A 25,661-nucleotide genomic window follows, 5' to 3' on the forward strand; every position below is an offset into this window, starting at 1 on the left:
ATCGTGAATCGCAGTCACAAACTGATGATAATACTCAAACCGAACATAATGATTGATTAATTTTATCATTTTATGATAGATTTATTGCGAAATATTAATTTCTTATTATTGACTGCTTTTTGGTAATAAATTTAATAAATTTTATTAAAATAAATATATAATTAATTGTTTTGATTTATTATTGAATAAAATCGGTTATTATTATTATGAATAAACTAAATCTGGCATTTCAAAAGAAATAAATTGGTAATCTTTCGTAAATGTATGTGTTTCGAGATCGATTTGTGTACATTTTATAACTAAAAGTTTGACGAATAGTTTTGTTTCCGAATTTTGCCGATAATAATGAATTTTTGCCGATAATAACGAATTTTTGCCGATTTGTGATTGCCAAGTGGCAGGCGAACTGTGCAAATCGTCCATAATAATTTTGACGATTTTTTTGGCAACAATCGGCCAAAGTTAGATCAACTTTCGTCTAACATTCGTCAATTTGAAATCTGGACGAAATGGACTATTCTGACCAGTGAAACTTAAGAGATTAATACTGCAACTTGTCGTCATTCCTATAATATTGAATAATTGATTGCTTATTTCCTTTGCTGTTGCATCACCTTTAGTAGATAACGCTGCAATTATGACTGGTGGGATCTTTGATATTGGTATCTAAAATATCATATGCGCGCATTTTTGGAATTTCTGATTTATTTTGACGCACCCCAAAATTTAAGTTGCACAATTAAGTGGAACGGTCAGGTGGTTGATAACTAATAGTAACATGTAAAAGTTTAAACTAACGCAATTAACGCGATTAACGCGATAATTTTTTTCGAAATAAAATTATTTCTATTATGTCTTCCTCTAACCAAAGTAAATATCCTGAGAATAACCCTTTTTTACTCAAACAAAATAATACAAATTATACATATACTATTATTAAAGAAGGTTTTTACCCTTCAAAAAACATAATTTGCTATACCTCAGCACGTTCTCGCAATGGAACTCAATTTAAAATTCCAAATAAATATTTAGTTCAAACTAGTTGGGGTAGAGGAAATTTACGACATACCATAAAATGTGAAATTGAATATGAATTAGATGGACAGCCTGTTTTTAGAATTTGGTTTGAAAAGAACTTTCAGCAATACGTAGTAGAATCAAAAGAGTCTCCAACTAAAGCTGCTAATGAATACTTGCGAGTTGGTACACTATTTTAAATAAAATTTTGTATTTTTTATTTATAAAATTAGTTTTAACATTTGTTTAAAATAGAGTAAAAATCCTAATACTCATGCAAATCTTTCTGGAATACATGTATTTGGTCTTAATGCTACAGATGTAGAGAAAGAACGTGAAAAAAAAAATCATTCTCATTCTTTTAAACCATTTAATATGTTAAGTGAATCTATGAAAACAAAACGGTCTCGTTCATTTTCTATACATATGGATACAATATTTCAAAATGAAACTCTGAATTTCTATAATTCAAGCAATCAGCCAGTTTTGCAAGAAATTCGATTTAATGTTCAAAATAAGAATTACTTGGCTAATTATTGTGATAAAAATGAAGAGAAAGAAAATCAACGTATTGATGCATTTACAAAAGTTATTGATCAAGGACCAATTTCCTGAGATGCTTACCGAAATCTAGCTGCACTTCAACCTGAGTTACCACGAGACCGTGTCATCTTAAATGCTAGAAAAAGAATTAATGAAGAAATGAGTCAAAAAATTCCCATTTCTATTTTAAATATTAAACATACACCTCTTGCATCAACAATAAATGAAGCTCCTGATATTGAGGATCAAGAAATTGTAGAAGAGGTATTACAATACATTGGTAAAGCAGGTTATAGACATATTTCAGACATTTTACTTTTTGTAATTCCAGATCTTGTAAATCGAAATATTCTTAATCCAAATGATCCTATAATTCATGTACAAATATCAGGTGATGGGCGTAACGTAGGTAGAAAAGTGAAACATGTTATGGTTACTTGTACCATTTTAGATGATATATTGAATATTCATAAGGCTGACTTTCACTATACAACTATTCTATATCCAGGTGTAGAGAATTATGAGACATTACAAAATGTAATGGAACCAATGATTAGTGAATTGCACAATTTAGTAATTAATGGTCTAATAGATCCAAATGGAACAAAATGGAAAATTGAACCTTACTTTAGTAGTGATTGGAAATTTATGGCTATTATATTGGGTTTTAATGCTGCAAATGCTAATTACTTCTGTCCTTGGTGTATGTGCACAAAAAAAGATATTGGAAACAGAGATAAAATCCACAAAATTGAAAAAAATATGAACCAGATACAATCATCAAAACCACCACCTGGACATCTTAAGGCTCCTCTTCTTCCTATGATTCCTTTGGATCATTATGTACCTGATGAGCTTCACGTAATGCTAAGGATTTGGGACCGAATGTGGGCGCTAGTAATCCAAGAACTTAAATCTGAAAATCGATTTGATGATAATATTAGAAGAATTATTAGTGTGGAGATGCAAAGAATATCGGTTAGATTTCATTTTTGGCAGGATCATGATACACAAAGTTGGTCTTACATATCTTTGATGGGAGGAGATAAAGAGATTGTTTTGCAAAATTTAATTTCGAAGTCCTTTTTAATATAGAACGTGCTAACCTTATTAATCAGTTATAGAGAGATTTTTACGTGCTTTATAAATCCATGAAGGAACCGGAAACTGATTCTGCACTTTTTGCAATTCAAGCAAAGAAATGGCTTGATTTATTTCTTACACCATATCAAGGTGAACCAAATACGATTTCTTTTAAAAAAGGTCTTTATCGTCCAAAGGATATTACGCCATACATGCATGTCTTGATCAACCACATACCTGAATTCATAAAACTACATGGGCATTTTGGATTGGCAGCATTTTCATGTGCAGGGGTTGAAAAAAAAAACCACGATCAAGTTTCAGCTTTTTTTAGAAAAACAATGAAGGACGGTGGTAAGGGTATAGAAAGAAAATCTGCCATTTTTGAAATTCTTTATTATGAAAATCAGTTTATGTACTTTACCCAACAATCTACTTTTGATTCAGTTCTTAAACCTCAATATTTTCAAATTTAATAAATTTTAATAAAGATTTTTTTGATTTTACAAATATACATAAAAAAACAAAAAAAAGTAATCTATATTTATAAATTCTATAAAATTCTATAAAAAAAACTTATATCATACATCTAACAATTAAATTTGCTGTGTATAAAAGCTTAGATGTATATATCCGGCTGAAGTTTGATTGTCTTTCGCGTCCCTTTTACTTTTCGTTTTCCACTCCACTGTTAACTTAGGTAAATTAGACCGCTTTTTTCTATATTTTAAAATTTGCTCTTCAAATAAATTACAATTAACCTTTTCTTCAGCTTGTCCATTAAATAATAAAACAAAGGTTTGTTGGTTGTTATCAAAATATTTACGCCCCCAATTCTGATTGTTAAGAAGGGTTGCTAGCTGTGTATACGCGTCTGGACCTTGAAAAAAATACTTGTAACTACCACTTTTGTAGTTAAAATAGTGAATATACTCTTCAAAAACTCTAAAAAATAAACTTTCTAAGCATGGAAAAGAAAGAGATTGTTTGCCAGACTGCTTGAAATGTTCTTTAAGCTTGCTTCCTATGATATGAACGAGGTCAGCTTTGAATTGATCTATTGCTTCACAAGGTAATATATATAATCCTTCGCGACGAATATTATATTTTTGAACAATATTTTGGTGGCGGGTTAAACCTCTTTTTGTTTTATATAAAACTTTACAAATTTCACACTCAAAATATTGTTGTAAGACAGGTTTTGATGAAGAAATTGGTGGGGGAATAGCAAGAATATCAGAATGGTTACAACATTGAAAATTTTTAATATCATCAACGGTCATTATTTTCGGTAGATCTGTAAATTTGACAAGTTGAAATTAAATTTTAAGTATAACAAAAAACAAATGTTTTAATAGTAGCAACGCTTTGTTCTTACTTGAATACTTGGAAAGAACAATTGGTTAGAAAGTTGAACAATTGGTTCGACGCGTCCATACTGTATAAAAAAAATTGTTTTTATTTTAAAATTATCGGGATAAATTATAATTTAGGGGGATAATTAATCAGCTGACCAATGATCTGCTAAGATCACTTGAAATTTAGGACCTTAAAAAAGGCCCAATTCCATAAATGCGCGCATATGTTTTGTTAAATAATCTTAACGGCAAATGTATTTAATTTGTCGAATTAATAAAACTCAAACTTTAAGCAAAAAGCCACGAACTTGGGTGGCAACCCTATAAAAAATATGTATATGGTTTTTATACTGTATATACGTATTTTTGATACAGTTTGCATTTTTACATACGGCATATCAGTATAATGTATACTGTTCGCAAAATGTGCTTAGTAAAAAATACAATAAAGTATACGGTAAACATACTGTGTGATACGGTATATTAAATTCATACGTCTATAACGTATATCATTTCTACTGTATATCAGTATTTTGTATATGGTTCACAAAAATATTGTAAATAAAGGATACGGTATACGTATTATTCTACAGTATATTAAAATTCATACGTTTATAACGTATTTTCTACAGATATACACAGGTCAAATAAATAAAAATCAGATTTTTGCTTTTTAATATGGCTGTCTGATTTTTTGGCAATTTTAATATAATATTTCCGATTTTAATAAATATTTTTGATTTTAATATAATATTTCTGATTTTTAACATGAAATTGCCGATTTTTGGTTATTTGTAATAGGATTTTTCGATTTTAATATATAACATATGATTATGTATTACGGTTTAATATTTATTTATTAACTTAGATTTTTTTTTTATTTCAGTTATAATTATTTTTTTGCCTTAAAAACTTTACTAAAATACTTTTTAAATACTTTATAAAATAGAATTAAAATATTTTTTTTCTTAAATATAAATACATTTAAATTAAATAACTCATAATTTAAAATATAAACAAATATTATATTTTTTTTACATATATTTCAAAGTATGGTTTGAGCATTTTGGCTGAAGTAAATCTTATTCTTTTAATTAAAAGTAGTTTAGTAAGTTTAAAACTGTTAAGATCATAAAAGTACAGTTAATATTTTTGGAATTATTTACATTTTTTATATTATACAGTAGTATTAAGTTACAAATTTTTTTACCTTCAGAGCGTATTTTGAGATCTTTAGCCAAAGTAAATCAACTTCTTATATTAATTGTAAGTTGTTCGGCAGGTTAAAATCTACTTGGATATTAATTTTCACGAAGGTACAGTTAATACTTGATGAGTTATTTACAATTTTCACAACAGTACTCATTCATGACTTTTATTTTTTTATTTTGTCACTTCAGAGCGTATTTTGAGCACTTTATCCAAAGTAAACCAACTTCTTATATTAATTGAAAGTTGTTTAGCATGTCAAAATCTACTTGAATATTAATTTTTACGAAGGTACAGTTAATACTTGATGAGTTATTCACGATTTTCACAATGGTACTCATTTATGAATTTTATTTTTTTCCGTTTTGTCACTTCAGAGCGTATTTTGAGCACTTTAGTCAAAGTAAATCGACTTCTTTTATTAATTGAAAGTTGTTTAGCATGTCAAATCTACTTGAATATTAATTTTCACGAAGGTACAGTTAATACTTGATGAGTTATTCACGATTTTCACAATGGTACTAATTTACGAATTTATTTTTTTCCGTTTTGTCACTTCAGAGCGTATTTTGAGTACTTTAGTCAAAGTAAATCGACTTCTTTTATTAATTGAAAGTTGTTTAGCATGTCAAAATCTACTTGAATATTAATTTTCACGAAGGTACAGTTAATACTTGATGAGTTATTCACGATTTTCACAACAGTACTCATTTACGAATTTTATTTTTTTCCGTTTTGTCACTTCAGAGCGTATTTTGAGCACTTTAGTCAAAGTAAATCGACTTCTTTTATTAATTGAAAGTTGTTCAGCAGGTCAAAAACTACTTGGATATTAATTTTTACGAAGGTATAGTTAATACTTGATGAGTTATTCACGATTTTCACAACGGTACTCATTTACGAATTTTATTTTTTCCATTTTGTTACTTCAGAGCGTATTTTAAGCACTTTAGCCAAAGTAAATCGACTTCTTTTATTAATTAAAAATTGTTCAGCAGCTTAGAATCTACTTGAATATTTATTTTAATGAAGGCGCAGTTAATATTTGTGGAGTTATTAATTTTTTATAATTGTGCGTATTACATTAAATTACAAGTAAATTTATATTCTTAATGTATTTTGTTTAAAATTTAATTATTTAAGATTAGTTTTTTATTTAATATTGCTTAATAAAATATTTTTTAAATTTTAATTCAATATTACAATATAATTTTTTATAAAAATATATATTTCATAATGTATATACAATTTTTTTGTATAGTGAAAAAACTGAAAAATGTGGTTAAGAATTGGTAATACAGCTGTAAAAAGTCACAAATCGGACAAATATAGCTAAAATCAGCCAATTTTTATTTATTTGACAACGCGATAAATTTTGCCACACTTTAAAGCATCAAACAATACTAAGATCTGCTAATATGTACTACCCAAAAACTCACCGACGTTAAATCACAATTATTAAAAAATTCACAAGAATTTTTGTTAATACTGTTTAATTTTTAAGTTCAAAGTCCGATTGATAATACTAAATTCAAAACTCAATTATAAATCATTTTTATAAATTATAATTTAAAAATTAAGCAGTATTAAGGAAAATTCTCATGAATTTTTCTTAATACTACTTAATTCTAATTTAACTAATTTAGTATTAAGGTTTTAATTTAAAAATTAAGCAGTATCAAGGAAAATTCTTGCGAATTTTTCTTAATACTGCTTAATTCTAATTTAACTAATTTAGTATTAAGGTTTTAATTTAAAAATTAAGCAGTATCAAGGAAAATTCTTGCGAATTTTTCTTAATACTGCTTAATTCTAATTTAACTAATTTAGTATTAAGGCTTTAATTTAAAAATTAAGCAGTATCAAGGAAAATTCTTGCAAATTTTTCTTAATACTGCTTATTGTGCTTAATTCTAATTTAACTAATTTAGTATTAAGGCTTTAATTTAAAAATTAAGCAGTATCAAGAAAAATTCTTGCGAATTTTTCTTAATACTGCTTATTGTGCTTAATTCTAATTTAACTAATTTAGTATTAAGGCTTTAATTTAAAAATTAAGCAGTATCAAGGAAAATTCTTGCGAATTTTTCTTAATACTGCTTATTGTGCTTAATTCTAATTTAACTAATTTAGTATTAAGGCTTTAATTTAAAAATTAAGCAGTATCAAGGAAAATTCTTGCGAATTTTTCTTAATACTGCTTATATCTGCCAATTCATGAAATTAGCCAAACATAAAGATTTGCACATTTTAACAAGAATTATGTTTCACAAGCTTAAATTGTATGTGTTACATAATCAGATGATCTAAATCTATCAAAAAATAAAAAAAAAATTTTTAACGTTTATTCGAAAATAATAACAATGGCAACTACTTTCTTTTTCAATCACTTTTCAATCACTTTTCAATCAGATTTTTGTTAGGTGACTTAGAAAAGTTTATAGGCATATACAGCAGGTTTTTTTTAATCAGTAAGTAAGAAAACAAATATTAATAATTTTTATTAATAAGAAAAATCTTTTTTCATTTATTTTTAACCTTATTTCCTTCTTTTTTTTAGTAAAAATATATACAAAATAAAAATGTGAGTTATGATTTAGAGTTTTTGAGATGTTTTTTTTTGTTTTTTACTATACTAATTTTATTCTACTTGTTAATTACTTTTTAAAATTGATTTTATTAATTTATTTAATTTAAAACAGAAATGGCAAATAAAAACTTGTTAAGTAAAGTAAAAAGAGCCCAATAATACCTGTAAAGATCATCTTTTGGTAAGAATTATAATTTTAAAAATTTTTGTGTCAGAGTTTTATTCAATTAACAAAATCGTTAATATCTCGGCGTACATGTATGCTAAACACATATATTTATATTCATATGAAAGCCCAGAATCTACTCTACCTGAACGAAAAAAGATTATTCAAATCGAATTACTAGATCTGAAGATATTAACGATCAAAGTCAAAGGTTAAAAATAAATATATTGAACGTAATTATTCAGCAACTTGTGATCCAATTCATGTGATATTTGGTTTATGGATAGCTCTTGATTACCTCTTTCTAATGAATATAAATTCATTCGTCTAGCACACATATACGTTAAGTTATTCAATATTTTGTCATGACAATTATATTTAAATTTTTTAATTTTAATGATATTATTAAAAAAATCAAAAAAATAATATAATCAAATCAATTTTATTTATATCAGCGGTGTGAATCTATCATTTTCATGTAAATTGTATTAGCATTTTTTTAATAAAGTTAGTTTTTTGAATATAAAAACTTAATTCCATAAATCAGTCCATATGTTAATTCTAATTTAACTAATTTAGTAGTATTAAGGCTTTAATTTAAAAATTAAGCAGTATCAAGGAAAATTCTTGCGAATTTTTCTTAATACTGCTTAATTCTAATTTAACTAATTTAATATTAAAGCTTTAATTTAAAAATTAAGCAGTATCAAAGAAAATTCTCACAAATTTTTCTTAATTCTAACTTAGCTAATTTAGTATTAAGGCTTTAATTTAAAAATTAAGCAGTATTAAGAAAAATTTTTACAAATTTTCTTATTAAAAAAAAGAACTTTTAAATTACTAATTAAACTTTAAAAACAATCTGTATGATTTAAATTTTAAAAAAAATACTTCTGCTTTTTAATTTTCGCATTTCTACATTTAACCAATTAAAATTCAGCTGATCGCCGATCACATGCATTAATAACACGTTATTGTTTATTTTTTGTTTATTTTTTCAAAAATATTCTTTTCTCTTCTTTTTTTTTAAACAATAAAAATGAATACCAAAATTATTTTAACATATAATAATAAAAATTAAATAAAAAACTTATTTTGATAATATATAATATATATATTTGTACCAAACTACTAGTTATACAAAAAGTGATATGCACGTATATCAATTAACAATTACTTTCACTAATATCTCTCTGGAATTGTAATGGTGAATTTTAACTAAACAACTATATGTACACCGTTTTATGTTTTTATTTTTATATTAATATTATATGTTAACATATATTAATTATATTTTTTTTTTACTTTTATGTATTTTATTTAATTTTTTTAATATATTACTAACATTACTACTATCGTTTTATTACTTTTTTATATCTAACTAATATATTAATAATATTACTAACTTTTTATTATTTCTTTTTTATATTTAAAATAATGATAATATTACTAATTAAATTTCTTTTTTTTTACTAACCTTTTATTATTCCTTTTTTATATTTAAAATAATGATAATATTACTAATTAAATTTCTTTTTTTTACGAACCTTTTATTATTCCTTTTTTATATTTAAAATAATGATAATATTACTAATTAAATTTCTTTTTTTTGTTTATATTTTGCTAATATTATTTTTTTTACAAATAGTATATTATTTTATACTAGTTTTTTATTTATATTATTTATAAAAAAATATTTGTATATTTAATATTATTTAATAAAAATTTTATTGATTATAAATGCATTTTAAATTCTGTTTGCAAATATAAAATATACGATTTAATTGAATAATATATACTATTTATCAGTACAAAATATGCAGTTTAAACTGGAAAAAAGTACTGTTTATCAGTATAAAATATACGGTTTATCCTGAAAAAGTATACTGTTCGCAATATAAAATATAAAACAATATACTGTTTATTGGTATAAAACATACAGTTTTTCTACTGTTTACAAGTATAAAACATACGGGTGAAACTGGAAAAATATACTGTATGCAAACCGTATATATGATACGGTATGCAGAATACCGAATATATACAGTATGTGAAAATACTGTAATTATACGGTAATAATACTATAAATATACTGTTCGCAAAATACGAAAATACAGTATACTAACCGTATATATATTTTTTATAGGGGCAATAGACACTTGTTCTTTAATATTATTCATTATTTTGTGAATATCATCATATGTCTCACATTTCGTTTGATCAGTTGGTAAAATAGAATCCATTATACTTCCAAATTCTTGTGAATAGACCACCTTTGGTCATAATTTCATACAATCCGTTATCAGAACTACTGGACCCTTCCAATGTAATTCATTGGCAATCTTGGCAAAACAAGCAATATTTTCAAGAGATATTTCTGGACTTGTTAAAATATCTTGATCTTTGCTGTGAAAATGCCTAAAAATCATGGTTCATTATTATTTGTTATACAATATTTGATTCAAAATTATAATAACACTTGCCTTATTGAGGATAGACTCATGCCAGCGAAAGCATTTTTAAATATTTCGTATGTACGAGAATTTTCAAAGATTAAGCTAAAGAATTGGTGGAGATGTTCGCTATACCAGATGCCAGTTTTACGCTTTCCTGCTGTTTCAAGTTTTTTGATTTGTACCATTAATCGTACTAATTCCTCAAAGGTCTTATTAGTAGTAAATGCTCCTTTTCTTCCAAGTTCAGCTAATTGAAGCCAAATTTCAGCTTCATCTGAATTAGCAGACGCACAAAATAATTTTTTCAAATTTTTATTTTTAAGTAACTTGATAAACTTCATATCAAAATGACTGTTCAAAATGTATTTAGCTGTAATGTCAGTATGTTGTTTCTGAAGGTATATCAAATAAATATTTAATATTTAATATACATATTATTTGTAAAGAGAAAAGGAATTTCAGATGATGAATTTCAGATGATATTTGCCGCTTTGATAGCATCGTTAAGTCAGATATTATCTGTAAGAACTAAGCAATTATCACAAATGCCAAATTTGTTTGTGGTAAAATTTAAACATTTTGTGCTAAATATAGCAATAAGATCTTTATTGAGCTTCCATTAATAAAAGGCAAGTAAAGTTCTTTTAAGTAATTTTCTTTGATCTTCATCTAAGACATGCCACGAATAATTCTTTTGCTTTGGAAATTTTCTAGAAACAGCTCATATGCAACAATATCAGTACACCGGCTGTCACCATATTGTGAAGGACTTAAAAGAATATAGTTATGATACTTCTCTTCTGTCAAACCTGCACAAGCAACACTGGTATGAGACAGCTCAATTACTCTTCGTTCTTTTAATATTTCATGGGATTTCCAAAAAAAATTCAAGGTTGAGCTGTGAACTTGCACCATTTATTTTTTGAATAGTTATCCAAGTTATGGACATGATAGGTTTTGTCAAGCTTGATTTCTTTATTACACATACATCGCACAGTATTTTCATCAATAACTTCTTGAAAATATGGATGTTCTTTAAGTTTTTTATAACGTTTAAGTTTTTCACAATTGTTGAAAGTAATATCATCAAGCGTACAGGTAAGCTTAGGTTTTTTTGCTACTGGTTTTTTTGCAATACGCTTAGTGAGATGTTTACCCAACTTAACCATTTTTGTTTAGTTTATGTTCTGGTACAGAGTACATTTTTCAAAATTAAACACCCTTTTTTATAAGAATCAGGAGATAGTGATTGGCAGAATTTAGGTGCTTAATTTTGATATGTAACATGCATGTAGCGTATTACATCTTATATATCTGATATATATATATATATAATATTTTGAAAAATGAACAAACTTTACCTTATAGATTATAAATAACATTTTGAAAAAATGTATAAACCTTACCTTATATTATCAATTACATAAAAAAACCTTACCACTGAATTTCAGTTACCTTTTTAATTATCAAGTAAACCTTACTTTATAAATTCAGGTAGATTTTTAAAATTTTATATATAAACCTTACCTTAGGTTTAGGGGTGACCTATTATAGTAGTAGGCAGGGTTCTCCATGTATATATGACTAAAAATAAAAGTGAATTAATATATCATTTAGGTATAAATAATTTTAATAAAGTAATTATAAATTTTACTGCAAGTAGTTTCATTATAAAATCCTGAAAACTACATATAGGTTATTTTAAAATTCAAAAATTTATTATGATCTTTTTTTCAAGTTAAGCTAAAAATTTATTAATAATGTTATTCAGTTTATTAGTAATTTTAAATTTTTAAAATAAAATAACTTATATAATTATTTATAACAATAAAATTTACCTAATTACAATTATTATTATAAAACTAATCATTGTCCAAAGTAAAGTAAAGAATAATATATATCTATGTATTATGAAAAAAAAATTAATTATATGAATTTTTCTGTTTATTACATAATTATTGTTCAATGAAATTGCAAATTTAGTTTTCACTTTGAACTTTCTATCTTTATTAAAATTAGAATATGTTATTATTGCAAATCTTGCTACTATATTATAGTAGAGTATTTTTTTTATTGATCCTTTTTTTGAATTCAGAATTGAACTTCTTTATTGATAGTTGACTCTTTAAAGTGTTCATTTAATAACATCCAATTAAGGCCTTATTTTTGATATGAAAGTAATTTTATAATTAATATTTCTGGTTGTGATATTTCTAGAAAATTTACTAGAAATTCAGCTTCTGATTGTGATGCCAAATCCAATTTTTTTGTACTTCTTTCAAAATCTTTGAAAATTTTAAATTTTAGTAATCTAACAACTGCACTACTTTTGTTTTTTTTTATAAAATTTTTGAAGAGTATTAATATCTTTATTGTTATTGGCTTATTTAATTTTAAATTTTAGTAATTTTCCTGTATTATTATTATTATTTTTGGTAGATATTGAGATTTTTATTTGAATAAATTTTATTTTATTTTAGAATATTTATAAAAAAAAAATTATTTCTAATTAATATATTATTAAATGGAAAAAGAAACAAAAAATTTCTAATTATTAATAAAAAAAAATCTACTTATATAGGGTATATACTGTGGTAAAAGTATGAAAAAAATGTACTTACGTGAATATATTAAAACTGTGAAAAAAAATGTACTTATGTAAGTATATTAAAAGTATGGAAAAAAAAAGTATTTACGTAAGTACATATACTGTGATAAAAAATGTGAAAAAAAAAAATGTATTTATACAAGTATACTGTAATAAAAAATATGGTTATTCTTTTTTCTCTATAAGTAAAAAAATTTTTTAATTTATAACAGATTGATATATATAATACGATTCATTTTATATATATAATTTATACAGTTTATTTTATTATACGTTATAGTGATTATACAGTATTTTAATAGTAAAATTCAGTTTAGCGAAATTTTATTTATATGATAAAATTTGTATCATATGAATATTTGTTATATTAAATAATTTGTTAAATTGAAATTTATTATAACATAAGCTGATTGTATTAGAAATGTAATAATTATTATATATATGGTGATAGAAGACCTTGCCTACTATTAAGATAGGTCATCCTGTGGCTTAAGGTAAGGTTTATATATAAAACTCTTTGAAGATTCTATTATAAAAGGAAATTTTATATTACATTGTTATGATTTTTTTCCTTTTTAGTTAATTAACTAATAGAATTTAAGCAAATTCTAAGGTAAGGTTTCATATGAAAGTGAAATTTTTACTGGTAACATATCTTAATAGTAGATGGGATCCTGGTGGTAGTTTTATTCTTCTCATTTGTCATTCAGAAAATCTGGCAAATTACAGATACAGGATATCTGACAGATATATATTGTATAATAACACATTTTATTAAACATTTATTTATTATTATTAAAAGTGTTAATAGTTTTAATTTACTATTTACAATTGAATTACAATTTCAAATTTTTTTCATATAAATTTTGAAATGTATTAGGAAAAAATATACATATAAGGAGAGACATCTTCTTTCCTATATAAACCTAGTATTTGTAATGATGAATTAATTTGTCTTTGACTTGGTTGACAAAATAACTTAATCTATTGTTTTACCTATTTTCAAATTATCAATTTTAGAATTTGTTAGATTAGGACTTCTTAAAATTAAATATAGATTGTAAAAATCATGCCATAATTTCTGAATATCTTTACCATATTTTTCTGGGATAAAATTAACAATAGAAAAATATTGCAGAACTTTTTTCTTATCAGGTCTCATTAATGAAATCCAATTCTACTTGCCACCACTTGACCTTAACTTAAAAAATTCAAAATGAACTTTATTTGATTTTATGGTTTGTTTAATTTGATTTTTAATTTCTTCCATTTTTTTTTCTTCATAAATATAACAATAGTTATATTCATAGTTTATTATAATTCAACAAAATTTTTTTGTAATTTTGTATATCATATAATTATACTACAGCTTTTTCTGACTTGAATGTAACCATGTAATCTGATTGAACAATTTCTTTATCATCAGTTAGTCTTATATAATTTGATGATGAATATTAGCAAGAATATTATCTAAAGATGATACTTCTATTTCAACCCATTTAAATTGTAATGCTGGACTGTAGCAGGCTTTATCACCAGATTGAAAGATATAATTTGTTCTTTATTATTTGTTTTATCAAATACATCAACATTACTATTTTTCCAATCATCTTTACTTGAATCTATTCTATTACTAAAGTTTTTTCTGAAGATAAATTTGAAATATTAGTTGATTTTGAGTTAGTTCTTATCATTTTGAAAGGTACAAGTGGAACATAAGAGAAGTTAAAAGTTGTTTTAAGATCTAAGAAATAACCAAATTTGGTAACTTTTTTCTCGAATAAATTAGATTGTAAATCAGGTGACGAAACTGCGACTTTTACTTTGTCATTTGATTTTTTTTGTTTGGCTTTGATATTTTTGTCACAAGAACATGCTTTTTTCGCATACTAAATTCAATTTCACAAATTCCACAATAAAGGCACTTTTTACAACCAAAACAAGTGCCAATGAGGTATTGAGTTTCATTGTTAGAAGTTTTCATTTGTGTTTATTAACGTAAATAAGTGGAACGTGTCTTTTTCTTTGTTAATATACAGTTAAAACATTTGGTAATTTATTGAGAGTACATATTTGTGATTCTGGTAATCACATACATGATAGATAAAATTTAATTATTTAAATGATGATTTTTTAATGTAAAAGAAAAAAATTTCTTACATATACTCTATAATTAGTATTGAGCTAAAACAAACTAATAAAATAATTTCCCTTCATTTATTATCGGCATTACGAACAGCTGAAATTAAGTTTAGTCTTATTCAAGAATAACTACTTCCGGAACTTGTTTTTTGGATTTGTGTTTACCTTTTTTTTTGGCATCAGGATTGGATTTATCACCTTCTTTGTTGGGATCGGATTTAATGGCTCTAATGGTTCTAATCAAATATTCAACATCATCGTTACTTAATGCAAATATAGTAGCGGCATACCGAGATTTAATCTCCTTAATCATATATAATGGAAGTTTGTTATCATTGTTGTTGTCATTGTATATTAACAGCATTTTATTATATAGTTCATAAATATTTTTCGCTTTTCGATGTTGGAGATCAGTAACTTTTTTCGGAGCATTTTCTCCATTATTGTCGCTAAATAGCAATTCTCCGAGACGGTAATAACAACGAATAAGTATCTGATTAATTTTTTGGTATGACCCGCGTTTTTTTCCATCAGGAATAAAATGCTGAAACAAGTGAGTTCCAAAATGTTTTCCAAAATCAATATAACAATCTATAGGATTAAGTTTTGTATTATATTCGACTTCTTTGATTGAGTCAAGGATTTCATGATATAAATGTTTAAAAAAATATATATCATTAACCAGATGAGCAGAATAATTAATTCGAATGGAATCAAATATTTTCTGGTTGATTTCTTTAAACAACTCATGTAATTTTTTGAATTTTGTGAAAACCCTTAATTCACTCAACCCTTTATGCAATTTTGTATACTTATTTTCATTTCTTAATTCTATGAATTTTTTCAATATTAATTCTTCCGATATTTGATGTAATTCTTCTAATAAACTTTCTAATAATTCATTTAATTCTTTTGATTCATCTCTTGATATTTTCTGTCTAGTTTCTTTTTTCAACTCATCAATTATCTTATAAAATTCTTCTATCTCATCTAATTTATCCAAAAATTTCACAATAAATCCTTTTGCTTTTTCTGTTTTGAATTGGGAATCATTTGATAATTTTTTCGAAATTTTATCATTAAATTCTTTTATATTTTCTACAAGTGTATTATTAGATAATTCTTTTCCAATAAATACCTCACGTAATTTTTTTTCTATCTTATCAATATTCCCGCCAGCCGTATCATTATCATCTTTATTCATCAAATCTTGTCTTATATTGTCATGCATCTCAAATAATTTTTTTTCTATTTCACCAAGTTTACTATCAGAACAACGATGAACTATTTTTGCATACCCCAAATCCTCGATGGGAGTTTCTATCTTTTGATCAATCTCTTTTAATATTTCAGTTGTCCTGGATAATTCTTTTTCTATCTCACAAAGTATCAATGGCAGATTTGTAATCTTTTCCAGTTTTGTATTCTCTCGTGTTTGTGTCTGCTTTGTATTCCCTTGTTTCGATGTCTGAATTTTATCCCATATATTATCATATTCTTCCAAATTCTTACAATTTAATATTTTAGGTATCTCTTCGCGTAATTGATCAACTTGTGCACTTGTTGGATCCGTGAAATTATTTAAGTTTTCTGCCCACCGGTTAATATATTCCAACCTTTCTTTTATTCCACCAAGTTCCTTAAATAATTCATCAGTAAATTCAGTAAATTCTTCTGTATGCAATGTCTTACTTTTCTCTATTATTTGGTTAATTACTTCCAACTTCTTAGATATCTTAAAAAATTCTTCTATTTCATCACTTTCTTCTTTCGACGACTGTCCATTTTTTTTCTCGTTTTCCTTTTCTATTAGATTTAGCAATTCCTTTGATGCCCCATAAAGTTCCCTAAGTATATGGTAATCAACAGACAATTTAGTTGATTCCGGGTTACTGAGATATTTTTGATCTCCCCATTTCAGAATAATTTCGACAAGCTCTTTCAATGACAATTTCTTCATAAGTTTTTTCATATTCAATTCTGATTGACAGTTAGTATTTTTTTGTAATATAAAATCAAGTCCTTCCATCGCAGTATATAATTTCCATATCCACAAAGAAATATCAGCAGGCTTTGGAGCTATGGCCTTTACTTTCATATCATTTACTTCCTCTACCTTTACTTTCTCTGCCTTTACTAATTCATTAATTTCTCCGCGACGTTTTTCATATTTTCCCCCATCTAGAACATCGTTCAGATTATTTTCTACCTTTACTTGCTTTTCAGCGTTATTTTTGTCATTTAAATCAGTTAGATGCTTAATCAATTTTTTTTCAAACTTTTCCTTTTTTTGCGATCTCCCAGTAATAAATTTTATCAATGCAGATTTCTCGAAAAACTTCTTTATTTTCGATTCCTTCCGATCAACATCTTTTATAATGCAAGGCTTAAAGTAATCTTGTAGCAGATTTTCCAAATCAATAGCGGTATTCCTTTTAATGTGAATTTGAATACCATTTAAAAGTCGTTCTATATCCTTTCCCCCATCACCTGTAAGAGTGAAAAGCTTTAGCGAATAACGAATTAAACCAGCGAGAATTAAAGAAATCAATCCAAAAATAATGATCGCCGTGTTTATTGGAACCACATTTTTTTGTTGTAAAGTAAAGTCAAGTATAATAAAAACAATGAGCAGTAATGAGCTAAACATAGTAAACGTAGTATAAAATGACCTCATCACTAGTAACCAACCACACCAAAGTTCAATTGTATTTTCAGTATTTCGAATGTCATCCTCATCAGTAGTTTTCAAAGAAAGTTCAACACTTTCATCGCTCACTTCTGAAAATTTAATGGCAATATTATCATCATCCGTCGATGGAGTCATAAAACTTCTTAAATTCAAGAGTAAAGTCATCAAAGAAGCGACTCCGGTTACAGAATTTTCTACAATTTTTGTGATGCCAGAATTTCCAACCACGAAAATAAAAATAGTCCCAAATAAAATGGTAGCAATAGAGAAAATAATAGCCTGTAACGTATTTTTTCTCGCAATCTTATAAAGAGCCAAATTCTTATCTGCAACTCTCTTCAAATTTTTCAGACGGAATGCTCTTGCCACTTTAAGTCTCTTATCCTTAAGTTCCTTCAAACTTATTTCTTCATCCATCTTTATCTCGTAGTTTAACAAAGCGCAAAATATAACGTGAAATCTAACGAATAAAGGAACTTTCTCGTGAATTAAATTAAAAAGTCTGTGAATGTGAAACGATTTTTTGATCTTTTCGAAATCTTCATTAAATAAGAAAATAACCATATTATATATGATAAAAAAAGAAAAAAATAACTTGATAAGAATGTAACGTCAAACAATAATTATTAATTTAGTTCCCATGATGATAAATCAACCAATTTTACCAGTCGTAAACCTGATTCAAAGCGACAATAATCTCCAAATTGAGAGTGATAAGCTTGCCCTAAAAAACTAAATGTGTTAAATTTGTTGTTCATGTGTAATAAATGTCTAAAAAAGCACACATGAACAACAAATTTAACACATTTCGTTTGTGTCGGCAAAAATTACGTCTTGATCCTATGTTATCTTCTTGACCAGCTTATTGTATAATCTATTATGCGGGTCAAGAAAGTAAGTGGTACAGGGTCAAGAAGATAATTTTTGCCTTGTGTCGTGCTACATACGCAAAAATATGCATTTGCGTACAGCCCGTACACAATCTTGTGTAATAAAACAGATGTATTGTCTACCTAAAATAAAGAAAAAATTTTTTTTCGGCCAGTATGATACTATCAAAATGTTAATAAAATGCTTTAATAAAACCTAAAGAAACTTTCAAGGAAATACAGGTATTTTTTGTCTTTTAATACAATTTTTTAGCACTTTTACACATAATTTTTAATTTTATTTTATAATAAACAAAGTATAGAAAAAGTTAAATCTGTTATTGCTATTTTTAATGATCTTAACGTCAAACAATTGCTTAGATATTTTTTCGTAGATCGTCTTAACAAATAAAATTCGTGGCATTTACTTGATTAAATCTGTGGCTTTAAATTGTGGATTTATTTAATTAAAACCGTGGCACTTACCTAATTAAATTCGTGGCATTTGCCCGATCAAAATCATGGATGGTAGTGTCGCCACTTTCAAAAATAAATTCGTGGCCTTTATTCAATTAAATATGTGGCATTTATTTAATTAAATTCGTGGCATTTATTTAATTAAAATCGTGGCAATTATTTAATTTAATATATGGCATTATTTAATTAAATTAGTGCATTTTTCACTTAAATATGTGGCTTTTATTTGATTAAATTCATGATTTATTTGATTAAATTTGTGGCTTTAATTTGTAAATTTATGACAATTTAAATTTCACGGGATTCATGTAAAAATTTATTAATCAATTTATAGCATTTATTTTTTTGATTATTTCTTTCCTATAAAAACGAAATGTGTTGTTCATGTGTAATAAGTGTACAATTTTGTCCGATTTATGACTTATTACAAAAAAATGAAAATTAAACAAAATGGAGACATTTATTACACATGAACAACAAATTTAACACATTTCGTTTTTATAGGGCTTAGTGTGCGAAACACACATCACGTGAATGACTATGAATAAATTTTTATTAAATATATGTAGTGTGCGAAACACGCATATGATTTATGACTTGTATTTACGTGTAATGCAAAATTTATTTACGTTTTTTGCTATACTTACCCTCTTCTTTCTTTCTAAAAATTTTCAGTTTCGCAAAGTTTCTTGTTTGTCATACAAAATACTAAAAAAATCTTCATAAAGTTTAAACTCGTATAATCCATATATTGAAGATGTTTGCAAGGGGTCTGGTACGAAATCCTGATCGAACACATCGCGTAACTCTGCATAACGCAGGCCATTTGTCAGGATTTTGTACCATTTGGGATTTTGGACCATCAGAATTTTGTACGGGATCTCATATCAAACCTATTAATATTCGATATCGGTAGGGAACAAGAAATCTATGATGATAAAAATATGCTTCTTCAAGTATGTTGTCTCTCTTTAATATTTCTTTTTTTAGTACCTTTGTTTAACTTCTTTGCCTTTGTTGACTAATTAATTCATTTTTTTTGTTTGTTAGTTTTCCTTTCAACATTTTTACGACTTTAATAACAAATTTAGAAATGATCAAAATGATCTTCAACTTATTAGCAGTCAAATAAAAGATGTAGCTTATTCAAAAGAACTAGAACAAGAAATTCACAATAATGAAAATATGAATTGTGATATGTATTTTCCTCAAGTATGTTGCCCTCTTTTTTTTGTACTTCCATTTAACTTCTTTATCTTTATTGACTAATTCATTTTTTTTAGTTGTCCGTTCAACAAATGTATAACTTAAATAATAAATTTAGAAATGGTCATCAGCTTAACGGCATATCAGAACAACTGGAAGATTTTACAATTGATGATAAGGAATAAGAAAACCATGATGTAACTGTTAATACTTCATCACCAGTAAGTACTATTTCTTGCTTTACTTTAACTATTTTTTTGATTTTTTTTAAACTAATACTGCATTCCTTTTTATTTATTAGTTTTTTATTCAACCTTCGTACTTAAATTCTAGTAACTAGTAATGAGTTTAATGATAAAAATCATTAGTATCATATTAATACTTAATATTCTTTAGATAATGATATTAAATTACTTGATATTGACTCAAAAGAAACGGAAGATTTGGAGTTAAAGACTGGATTTAACTTTTCAAGTTGGTAAAAATTTAATATTTGGATCGATGATTTCTAAAATAAAGGGATTCAACTATAAGGTTAAATCTAGTCAAATGGATGGAGAAGTAATTTGATGTATTACTTATAAATATATAAGATTAGGTATTCATAATCACAAGTATCTTCTGATCTAACTAAAAAATGAAATGCAACTTCACAATATACACAATATCTGTAAAAAATTAATGTTACTTGTTCTAACTTCTAAGATAAGATTCACAATTTCAGAAATTAACCCAAAAATATTATCTGACATAAAAAAATATAACATACAATGATACAAAAACAAATGGATTCTGGATCTATTTACCCATTACTTATATATAAATATCCTAATTATACTATTTTTAAAAAGGATTTGTATAATGCAATATATCAATTTTAGCTTAATAATAATCCAAGTGATTCAGATGCATTTAAATACTACAAATGTTATTAAATTAGAAAGAATTAAATCTATTATAGATTGTTAAACTATGCATAGAATCTTCATTAAGAAAGTTGAATCATTTATTATGGATGTTATCATATTAACAATCTTTATATAAAAATTTTCATGATATTGTAATTTTAAATATAACATCAAATACAAATTAGTTTTAAATAATGCTTTGTATCATTATTGTCATCAATAAACATTTTAAGATAAGAATTGTAGTATCTGTGATCATAAAAGATGATATATTAGATATCTTTTAATGGATCTTAATGACTATGTTTAAAAAAATAAGTATTAATCTTAAAGTAATTTTTATTAATTCAGATCCCTCTATAATTGGCACAATCAAAGAAATACATCTCAATACAAATTATTTATTGTATATTATTCATATTGACTTAAATCTTTATAAAAAACTCAAAAACAAATTAGAAGTCCATTTTTAAGAATCATTTCATTACAAATTTTATGGTTGTTGACTGTTGTTATCCCAGTCATGTATAGAGTTATATCTTATTACACCAAAAGATCATGTAAAAAATTAGGATCTACTGTGTCCAACTGTGCCAAGCTGACTAGCCACAGCCTACTTAGCCTATTATTTCTATTATATTTATTATATTAATTATATTTAATATAATCAATATAATTATTTTATTTGTTTTGTTCTTAAGTTCAATAATAAAGTATAAGTATAAAGCTATTTTGGTTGATATAATTATTTTAAAAAACTCTTTCCCGTTTCCTCCAGTTCACTATACTGTTTGAAAAACTTAGAAATAATTTTTGTTCAAAAACTTTTAATTTTCTTTATTATTTTACTCGTTTATAATACATATATCTACTGGTAACTAAATTAAGGAGTTTTAGTATGTTGAAATTGTCAAAACTATTTTGACATTTCGACATTGGCTTTCTAATTTGTTGAAATGCCAAAATAGTTTTGACATGTCAAAATTGTCAAAACCTAAAAATATTACGTTTCATGTAATAACTCAGCATTCAATAATCGTAAAAAGATGCACTATAGCTCGTTGGAATTGTCTCATAATGATGAGTCGAATGGTGGTTAGATCATCTTTTATGATCACTAGATGCTGAGATATTGAGCGAAACGTTAAAAATTAGCATTTTGTATTTTGTAATACTATGCCGTTTGGTGTTTCACTTAATAATTTGGCATCCAATGATTGTGGAAAGATGCACCATAGCTCATTGGAATCATCTCATAACGATGAGTCAAATGGTGGTCAGATTATCTTTCTACAATTACTGAATACCGAGATATTGAACAAAACATCAAAAATCAGCATTTTGTATTTTGCGATACTGCGCCATTTGACGTTATCACCGATACCTGCCACGTATCAGCAAACTAATACTCATACTCAGTTCAATATTATGCTTGGTTTAGATTTTATAATCTCTTAACTCCTCGCTCTCTTTCATTTATTTCCTATATTCTCATAAAATTCATTTTTAAACTGCAAGAGTTCTCTTATCTTAAATAAATAAACTTTATATAATAATTAAACTTGGGATAATTTCCCCTTACTTTATTTTATTTCTGGACTTAATAATATAATATTAATTAATTCTCAAGCGTACAATGGGCATATTCAAGATAACTTTTAATAATTAATATTTCTTTTTATTAATATGAGTCAAATTTCTTCGACTGCGGAATTTCTAATGAATTCCACTTGTATTTATACATTTTAAGAAAATCATTTCTAATATCTACTATCTTTTTCTAATAAAAATTTAAGAAAATACTAAGAAAATAAAATATTATTATGTAACTATCTTATGACTAAACTAAACTATAAAAATATTATCATGTGATTATCTTATGATTAAATTAAATTATAAATATTATTTATCAGCTAATTATTTTACCCATCGGCTAATTATTTATCCTTGTTTCATTTGGTCCTTTATTTATCTGATCATGTGACTATTTTAATTTCACAGGTTACAACGTTTCGCTTATTATCTTGGCATCTAATGATCGTAAAAAGATGCACCATAGCTCGTTGGAATTGTCTCATAATGACAAGTCGAATGGTAGTTAAATCATCTTTTTACGATCACTGAATGCTGAGATAATAGGCAAAACGTCAAATGGCACAATATCGCAAAATACAAAATGCCGATTTTTGACGTTTTGCAGCATCCAGTGATTGTAGAAAGACAATCTAACCACCATTTGACTCGCTGTTATGAGATAATTCCAACGAGCTATGGTGCATCTTTCTATGATTATTGGATGCCAAGTTATTAAGTAAAACACAGTATCGCAAAATATAAAATGCTGATTTTTGACGTTTCGCTCAATATCTTGGCATCCAGTGATAGTAAAAAGATGATCTAACACCATTTGACTTGTCGTTATGAGACAATTCCAACGAGCTATGATGCATCTTTTTGCTTTGCTAGTATTTATACGGCTAGGCATCCTTCTACCTCTTTTGAGGCATCATCGTGCCAGTATCCTATCATCCCTAAGGGGTAACTATACCACTGAGTACTTATTGTTCCTTAAGCAGACAGCACCATATTAGAAGACATCTTCCATCGGGCTATATTTTAAGGCTGATCTGAAGCTAGGAATATACCGCCTACTCATCCTATACCTATTGCATAATACTGATACTCAATTTTTATGACCTTTAGAGAGCATCTACATTCATGGAGAACTTTCAACAGGTAGCATCAACCATCTAGTACTTTTCCATACCACCATTTTAGGTATATGCCTCACTTTCAAACCCACTACAGTCTGCGATTACCCAACACCGATAGTACAATTGTTTACCCCAAGTGGTATACTTTGTAGTGACCACTTGAACAGGAAGTAGCAGGCATCTGAATGCATCTTTTTACGATCATTGGATGCTGAGTTATTAAGTGAAACGTCAAATGGTGCAGTATCACAAAATATAAAATGCCAATTTTTGATGTTTTGCTCAATATCTTGGCATCTAGTGATGGTAAAAAGACAATCTAACCACCATTTGACTCATCATTATGAGATGATTTCAATGAGTTATGGTGCATCTTTTTACGATCATTGGATGCTGTGAAATGCAATATCACAAAATACAAAATGCTAATTTTTGACATTTCGCTTAATAACTTGGCATCCAGTGATTTTAGAAAGATGATTTAACCACCATTTGACTCATCATTATAAGACGATTCTAACGAGCTATGGTGCATCTTTCTACGATTATTGGATGTCAAGTTAGTATATAAAACGTAATATTTTTAGGTTTTGACAATTTTGATATGTCAAAACTATTTCAGCATTTTAGCATTTTGACAGGTTTTAGTTTCAACATTTCAACAATAGCCTGTAGAGTTTCAGCAGATAACTTTACTGGTAACAAGGGAAAGACTGCACACTATATTCCTGTACCAACTAAAGCTCCCTCTTTTGCTATTAATGGAAACCTTTGTTTCTCTTCAGGTCCTCCACCTGGTCAAACTCCAGTTCGTCAAGATAACCATTCTTCTCCGCCTGCTACTATCAAGTGCGTTAGGACTATACATGATCTGGTAATTCCCCATTTTTGTATAAATAGGTAATTCGTAATCCTGGTAATTAATTACCAGATTTTTTGAAAAATACGTAAATACGTAATTATTTATATTATACGTAATTAGCATAAATATTATTGGCTGATCATGGATCATGTGCTTTTTTTATACAAAGTCATATCAGCATTTTATTGTTTTTGCATTTTTATATAGTATATAAATGCCAGAACTATTTGTTTCAGTGTTTTTTTTGCATTTCTACAAGTAAAAAATGCCAGAACTATCAGTTTCAGCATTTTTTTTGCATTTTTTTTTGCATTTCTACTAATAAAAACGTCAAAACTATCAATTTTGGCATTTTTTTGCATTTTTACTAGTAAAAACGTCAGAACTATCAGTTTCGGCATTTTTTTTTGCATTTTTACTAGTAAAAACGCCGAAACTATCAGTTTCAATGTTTTTTGCATTTTTACTAGTGAAAATGCCGGAACTATCAGTTTTGGCATTTTTTTCATTTCTACAAGTGAAAACGCTGGAACTATCATTTTTGGCATTTTTTTCATTTCTACAAGTGAAAATGCCGGAATTATCAGTTTTGGCATTTTTTTTTATTTCTATAAGAAAAAATGTGGAAACTATCAGTTTCAGCGATTTTTTTGCATTTTTACAAGTAAAAATGCCAGAACTATCAGTTTCAGTGATTTTTCTTTTTATTATTACATGTAAAATGCCAAAACTATCAGTTTCAGCGATTTCTTTTCATTTTT

General features: G+C 26.2%; 6 protein-coding genes across 6 annotated transcripts; 3 read left to right on the forward strand and 3 right to left on the reverse strand.

Annotated features, from left to right (window-relative positions):
* Window positions 1-851: 851 nt before the first annotated feature.
* Window positions 852-2,655, forward strand: OCT59_014377 (uncharacterized protein; the record flags this gene model as incomplete). Its single annotated transcript, XM_025326656.2, has 3 exons — window positions 852-1,199; window positions 1,273-1,585; window positions 1,652-2,655. 3 exons carry the CDS (start codon window positions 852-854, stop codon window positions 2,653-2,655), a joined length of 1,665 nt encoding a protein of 554 aa, XP_025175003.2.
* A 56-nt stretch (window positions 2,656-2,711) lies between these two features.
* Window positions 2,712-3,119, forward strand: OCT59_014378 (uncharacterized protein; the record flags this gene model as incomplete). Its single annotated transcript, XM_066149974.1, has 1 exon — window positions 2,712-3,119. The coding sequence occupies one exon, from the start codon at window positions 2,712-2,714 to the stop codon at window positions 3,117-3,119; it is 408 nt and encodes a 135-aa protein (XP_066002194.1).
* A 120-nt stretch (window positions 3,120-3,239) lies between these two features.
* OCT59_014379 (uncharacterized protein) lies at window positions 3,240-3,926 on the reverse strand (the record flags this gene model as incomplete). Its single annotated transcript, XM_025326655.1, has 1 exon — window positions 3,240-3,926. One exon carries the CDS (start codon window positions 3,924-3,926, stop codon window positions 3,240-3,242), a length of 687 nt encoding a protein of 228 aa, XP_025175002.1.
* A 6,319-nt stretch (window positions 3,927-10,245) lies between these two features.
* On the reverse strand, window positions 10,246-10,763 carry OCT59_014380 (uncharacterized protein; the record flags this gene model as incomplete). The annotated part of the gene is made up of 2 exons (XM_025326654.2): window positions 10,246-10,384; window positions 10,555-10,763. The coding sequence occupies 2 exons, from the start codon at window positions 10,761-10,763 to the stop codon at window positions 10,246-10,248; spliced, it is 348 nt and encodes a 115-aa protein (XP_025175001.2).
* Window positions 10,764-15,287: 4,524 nt separating this feature from the next.
* On the reverse strand, window positions 15,288-18,461 carry OCT59_014381 (uncharacterized protein; the record flags this gene model as incomplete). The annotated part of the gene is made up of 1 exon (XM_025318895.2): window positions 15,288-18,461. The coding sequence occupies exon 1, from the start codon at window positions 18,426-18,428 to the stop codon at window positions 15,288-15,290; it is 3,141 nt and encodes a 1,046-aa protein (XP_025175000.2). The 5' UTR covers window positions 18,429-18,461.
* Window positions 18,462-20,154: 1,693 nt separating this feature from the next.
* OCT59_014382 (uncharacterized protein) lies at window positions 20,155-20,601 on the forward strand (the record flags this gene model as incomplete). Its single annotated transcript, XM_025332232.2, has 3 exons — window positions 20,155-20,166; window positions 20,261-20,422; window positions 20,494-20,601. The coding sequence occupies 3 exons, from the start codon at window positions 20,155-20,157 to the stop codon at window positions 20,599-20,601; spliced, it is 282 nt and encodes a 93-aa protein (XP_025174999.1).
* Between the last annotated feature and the right edge of the window lie 5,060 nt (window positions 20,602-25,661).

This window comes from Rhizophagus irregularis, chromosome 22, assembly GCF_026210795.1.
Source record: "Rhizophagus irregularis chromosome 22, complete sequence".
Lineage (NCBI taxonomy): Eukaryota > Fungi > Glomeromycota > Glomeromycetes > Glomerales > Glomeraceae > Rhizophagus > Rhizophagus irregularis.